The sequence below is a fragment of the Euprymna scolopes genome, chromosome 29 (assembly GCF_053919585.1).
Source record: "Euprymna scolopes isolate OS-2025 chromosome 29, ASM5391958v1, whole genome shotgun sequence".
NCBI lineage: Eukaryota > Metazoa > Mollusca > Cephalopoda > Sepiida > Sepiolidae > Euprymna > Euprymna scolopes.
The window spans coordinates 2,885,301-2,891,531 of NC_136510.1; the positions used below are offsets into that span (position 1 = coordinate 2,885,301).

At 26.3% G+C, this 6,231-nt stretch overlaps 1 protein-coding gene across 2 annotated transcripts in view; it reads left to right on the plus strand.

Moving 5' to 3' along the window:
• The window catches only part of LOC145252447 (uncharacterized), a 29,885-nt gene extending 24,477 nt beyond the window's left edge, over positions 1–5,408 (plus strand). For both annotated transcript variants that reach the window (XM_080111850.1, XM_080111849.1), the window contains exon 2: positions 2,735–5,408. In XM_080111850.1, coding sequence (XP_079967976.1) covers positions 3,046–4,941 — 1,896 coding nt within the window. In that variant the 5' untranslated portion in view covers positions 2,735–3,045 and the 3' untranslated portion in view covers positions 4,942–5,408. The remainder of the gene's footprint in view (positions 1–2,734) is intronic.
• The last annotated feature ends 823 nt before the right edge of the window (positions 5,409–6,231 follow it).

A 6,231-nucleotide genomic window follows, 5' to 3' on the forward strand; every position in this document is an offset into this window, starting at 1 on the left:
GATTCATTGACTTTGTTTTTAATCTGTTTTTAAATCCCTTCTATGCACATTACTTAGAGTTTTGAAAGTTTTAAATTTATGCAAACAGGTAATTCTTTACCTTTATTTTATTAGGTATTGCCTCTGGTGGTGAGAAAAGTCTACATTTTTAAACTCCATAGAATAAAGCAAAATCTATTTTGCTATATACCTAGTTTTAAACATTTGAAGAAAAAAAAAATCCAATTGTTTTTTTTACATACATGCAATTACAATATTAGGTAAATATTTTTTATTATAGTATTTTCTTTTTATGGAAATCACTCTATTTAAGTCAGCAGTGCTCAATTATATGAATCGCGCTTTGTAATTATATAGCAATTTTTTTTTTTTTTTTTTGAAAAAGTTCACTTTATTTACAAACATGTAAACATAAACTCATTAATTTTTGTCCAACAAAAATTGTGACTAATGTTTATTTACGTTATTCAACGAGTAGTAATTGCAGGGAGAGCTAATCCATCCTTTGTTTTCTTTATTTTTGTTTTATATTTTAAAATCAAGAAGAAATTTTATATTTTAAAATAAAGATGAAATTTTATATTTTAAAATCAAGAAGAAATTTTATATTTTAAAATCAAGAAGAAATTTTATATTTTAAAATCAAGAAGAAATTTTATATTTTAAAATCAAGAAGAAATTTTATATTTTAAAATCAAGAAGAAATTTTATATTTTAAAATCAAGAAGAAATTTTATATTTTAAAATCAAGAAGAAATTTTATATTTTAAAATCAAGAAGAAATTTTATATTTTAAAATCAAGAAGAAACTTTATATTTTAAAATCAAGAAGAAACTTTATATTTTAAAATCAAGAAGAAACTTTATATTTTAAAATCAAGAAGAAACTTTATATTTTAAAATCAAGAAGAAATTTTATATTTTAAAATCAAGAAGAAACTTTATATTTTAAAATCAAGAGGAAACTTTATATTTTAAAATCAAGAAGAAATTTTATATTTTAAAATCAAGAAGAAATTTTATATTTTAAAATCAAGAAGAAACTTTATATTTTAAAATCAAGAAGAAACGTTATATTTTAAAATCAAGAAGAAACTTTATATTTTAAAATCAAGAAGAAACTTTATATTTTAAAATCAAGAAGAAATTTTATATTTTAAAATCAAGATGAAATTTTATATTTTAAAATCAAGAAGAAATTTTATATTTTAAAATCAAGAAGAAATTTTATATTTTAAAATCAAGAAGAAATTTTATATTTTAAAATCAAGAAGAAATTTTATATTTTAAAATCAAGATGAAATTTTATATTTTAAAATCAAGAAGAAATTTTATATTTTAAAATCCAGAAGAAATTTTATATTTTAAAATCCAGAAGAAATTTTATATTTTAAAATCCAGAAGAAATTTTATATTTTAAAATCAAGAAGAAATTTTATATTTTAAAATCAAGAAGAAATTTTATATTTTAAAATCAAGAAGAAATTTTATATTTTAAAATCAAGAAGAAATTTTATATTTTAAAATCAAGAAGAAATTTTATATTTTAAAATCAAGAAGAAATTTTATATTTTAAAATCAAGAAGAAATTTTATATTTTAAAATCAAGAAGAAATTTTATATTTTAAAATCAAGAAGAAATTTTATATTTTAAAATCAAGAAGAAATTTTATATTTTAAAATCAAGAAGAAATTTTATATTTTAAAATCAAGAAGAAATTTTATATTTTAAAATCAAGAAGAAATTTTATATTTTAAAATCAAGAAGAAATTTTATATTTTAAAATCAAGAAGAAATTTTATATTTTAAAATCAAGAAGAAATTTTATATTTTAAAATCAAGAAGAAATTTTATATTTTAAAATCAAGAAGAAATTTTATATTTTAAAATCAAGAAGAAATTTTATATTTTAAAATCCAGATGAAATTTTATATTTTAAAATCCAGATGAAATTTTATATTTTAAAATCCAGATGAAATTTTATATTTTAAAATCCAGAAGAAATTTTATATTTTAAAATCCAGAAGAAATTTTATATTTTAAAATCCAGAAGAAATTTTATATTTTAAAATCCAGAAGAAATTTTATATTTTAAAATCCAGAAGAAATTTTATATTTTAAAATCAAGAAGAAATTTTATATTTTAAAATCAAGAAGAAATTTTATATTTTAAAATCAAGAAGAAATTTTATATTTTAAAATCAAGAAGAAATTTTATATTTTAAAATCAAGAAGAAATTTTATATTTTAAAATCAAGGAGAAATTTTATATTTTAAAATCAAGGAGAAATTTTATATTTTAAAATCCAGATGAAATTTTATATTTTAAAATCCAGAAGAAATTTTATATTTTAAAATCCAGATGAAATTTTATATTTTAAAATCCAGATGAAATTTTATATTTTAAAATCCAGAAGAAATTTTATATTTTAAAATCCAGAAGAAATTTTATATTTTAAAATCAAGAAGAAATTTTATATTTTAAAATCAAGAAGAAATTTTATATTTTAAAATCAAGAAGAAATTTTATATTTTAAAATCAAGAAGAAATTTTATATTTTAAAATCAAGAAGAAATTTTATATTTTAAAATCAAGAAGAAATTTTATATTTTAAAATCAAGAAGAAACTTTATATTTTAAAATCAAGAAGAAACTTTATATTTCAAAATCAAAATGAAATAATTTTTTATATAAAAAAATTTATTTATCTAAATCTATTTTCTCTCTTTCAGTTCCACCATTTTGTTTTTCGCACCTTGGAATAATTCTTCTGCATAAAATGAAACGCTCGCGGATTTCAGTTTATGATTTTGTGAGATTTTCATCCAAACCAATTCAATTCCACTGATTACTACGGAACTTTTAAAGTTGTCAAATTTTTAACAACTGAAAAAAAAAATTCTAAAGAAAACAAAAAATGTGTGCAGGTATTTGACAATATTTGGTAGATATCGAGTTATCATGACGTAAAATCTTACACACAAAGTTAAGGAATTTTTGTTCCTTAATTCCCCCTTCTCCCCCCCCCCAAAAAAAAATTATAATGGAAGATTTTTCACAAACACATGAAGAAAACCAAACAAAAATGAATTCTTCTGCAGAATTTGCAAGTTTTCATGAAATCAAAACGGTTTTTAGTGACTATTCAGACAAATCCTTTAAGTGCGATTATTGCAAGAAGACGTTCAGTTCTTCTGCGAATTTAGTGAAGCATAACAAGATGCACAACCTCTCTACAACTCTGCGGATGAAATCCTTTCAGAAAGCACTCTGTTCGTCGAAAGGCTTCTCCAAGAACCTGAAAATGCATTCACTCTTTGAGTGTTCGTTCTGCAAGAAACTCTTTGCACATAAAAGTAACCTCACTCAACATTTGAGGATTCACTCAGGTGAGAAGCCATTCGAGTGTAATCTCTGTGGCAAATCGTTCACGTCTTCAAGTAATTTGGTGCAGCACGTCAGCACACATGCCGTTCAAAACCCGTTTAAATGCGGGTACTGCAAAAAAGTGTTCACAAAATCAAATGAACTCACAAAACATATCCAATCGCATACAGAGACGAGGCCAAACCGTATTTCCCTGGTATCATCTCCACCATCCGATGGGCTTTCAAATTTTTCTGCTCCCATCAACTTGGTTTGGACAGCGCCGGATCACGGCAACCAACAACAGCAGCTATCAAATGAATCACAAGAACCATCGAGCGAGATATCTTCACATTCCACGAGCGCGAATTCTGCGACAACCCCAAATGAAACAGAAGGGAAACCTGACCACACGTATTGTTCTGGGAGTAGTCATCTGCAGCAGAATTCTTCACGCAAAGAAAAAACTCTACTTCCATCTAAAAATGTCGAGCCAATAGTAAAAAGTAAAAATTATTTAATAGAAGGCACTGACAAACCACTAGCACCTGATCATACGTACTGGTCGACTTGTGACCCCACACAAAATAACAGTAAAAAGAAAACTAAAACAACAAAAGAACCAAAATCCTTACATTCCAGTTTGTATAAAAAGACAAAGTTATCAACACAATCTTGTACAAAGGTGAAGTCGGACTCTGGATCGGATCACACATACTGTACAGGAGGTTCACATCACAAAAAATGTCAAATGTTGCCAGAAACATCCAATCCTGATCTGGATTCGAATGGTTATGGAACCAGAAACGAAGATTATCTTAAGCTAAACAATTGTGGACCACATGAAAAAACGTCTGCTGACCACACCTACAGTTCCGGGAGTGGTAACAAATCCAATGTTAGCCAAAAAATCAAGTCTGAGGCAGCTCAGATATCTCTGACAAAACCCAAGCAAATCATCTTGGCAAATAGAACAGATAATTCGGGTTTAGATCCAGATAATATGGATCCCAATCCAGATTGTTTGGATGCAGATGCTGTGATTATGGAAGCATCTCAGGATCGTCTGCTTCCGGATCAAGACCGTGTGAATCCAGATTGTGATCGTTTGAACCCGGATCATATTTATTGCATTGACCTTGATGTGCAAATCATTTCTGTTGGTCAAGAAGTGGACCCTGATGTCGACAGAGGTGTCGAGTTGGTTAGCACTGTACAACATGGCCAACCAGATCACACCTACTGTCATGGGAAAAACAAAATGTCTTCCCGTGAAGGAAATAAAGATGGGAGTAAAAGAAGTGCTAAGAAAGAAAATAGTGTTTGCCTTAATGACTGCTGTACGGAGGAGACGCTTTCAGTTACCGTTCCTCCCAATCGTGACATTTTAGATCATACTTATTGCTTTGGAGATAAGTTAGTACACAATACTATTGCTGACTGGGACAATGATCATACTTACTGCTCGGACAATGGTCATCTTCAAAATATTACCTGTTCTGATGATTGGAGTTCGGGCATGAAATTTGATCACACCTATTGTCTTGTGCAGACCGTAAGTCGTCATTTTTAGGTCCTCAAAGAAAATTTTTTTGTTTTGTTTTCTGTTATTTTCTGTTTCATTTTGTTTTCTTTTTCATTTTGTTTTCTGTTTCGTTTTTTTTTTTGTTTCGTTTTTTTTGTTTCGTTTTTTCTGTTTTGTTTTTTTCCTGTTTCTTTTTTTTTCTGTTTTTTTTCCTGTTTCTTTTTTGTTTCTGTTTCGTTTTTGTTTCGTTTTTCTTTTGTTTTTTTTCTTTTTTGTTTCATATTTTCTGTTTAGTCTTTTATATATAATTTTTAATCTTTTTATTTATTAGTTAAATGTGTTAACAAATCTTCATCAAAATTGATTTGATTTTAAAAAAGAAAATTATGATTAAATAGTACAGCCGGCGGTTGTTTTTTTTTTTGTTGTTGTTTTTTTGCATCAATCATTATTTTGACTTGATTGCCAGGAAGACATTTTCGATAATAAACCTAGATTTTGAAAAAAAAAAAAAATGGTTGTCGTTTGTTTTATTGTTGTTTTAAAAAATTTCTAATTTTGTCAAACCTACAGAAATATGCCGTTAGATTTCTGGCAGCAAAAAGTTACCCCCCTCCCCTCCCCGAAAATAAAAACTCCTGCTGACCCTAAGACCTTCTTCATCATCTTATGAAGAATGTTTGGTTGGGCACAGGGATGCCTTTTTTTATGACAATCGTTATTTGCATGAATCAATAAACAGTATAGAGATGAAAATCAATATTTATTACTTTGCCCCTCCCCTCCTTCCTGAATATTTATTTTTTTCTTCATTCAAAGATTTGAAAAGGTAGATAACTCCACCTCCCTTACCATTCAACGTTTAAACCCCTTTTCTTTCTTTTCTGTGTTAATTTAAGTACACACACATACATATATGTTGGGACTATGAATCTGGAAGTTAAAAAATCAGAATTGGAAAAATTTATATCTAATTTTTGATACGAAAAACGATTCTTTTTATTGATTTTATTTGTTTTTTTGTTTAAAACTTAATTTCATGGCTCATATTATTGATGGAATGATAAATATTTATTGATTTTAAACTACCAGTAGAACAAAAACTCTATAGATTACTCTACAAATGTACTTTTACATTTGCGAAAATATATGTACATATTACATGGGTTTTTGCAGTATAGTTTATTTTGTGCATACATAGTTTTGCTATTTCACTCCTGCAGTTTAATAAATTTTAGGTTTTTTTAAAGTTTAGGATAACTAATTTCTCATTCAAACATAGTCTACAAATGTTGTCTAGGTTTCTACATGTGCTGGTCTGTCATACTACAGGGTGAA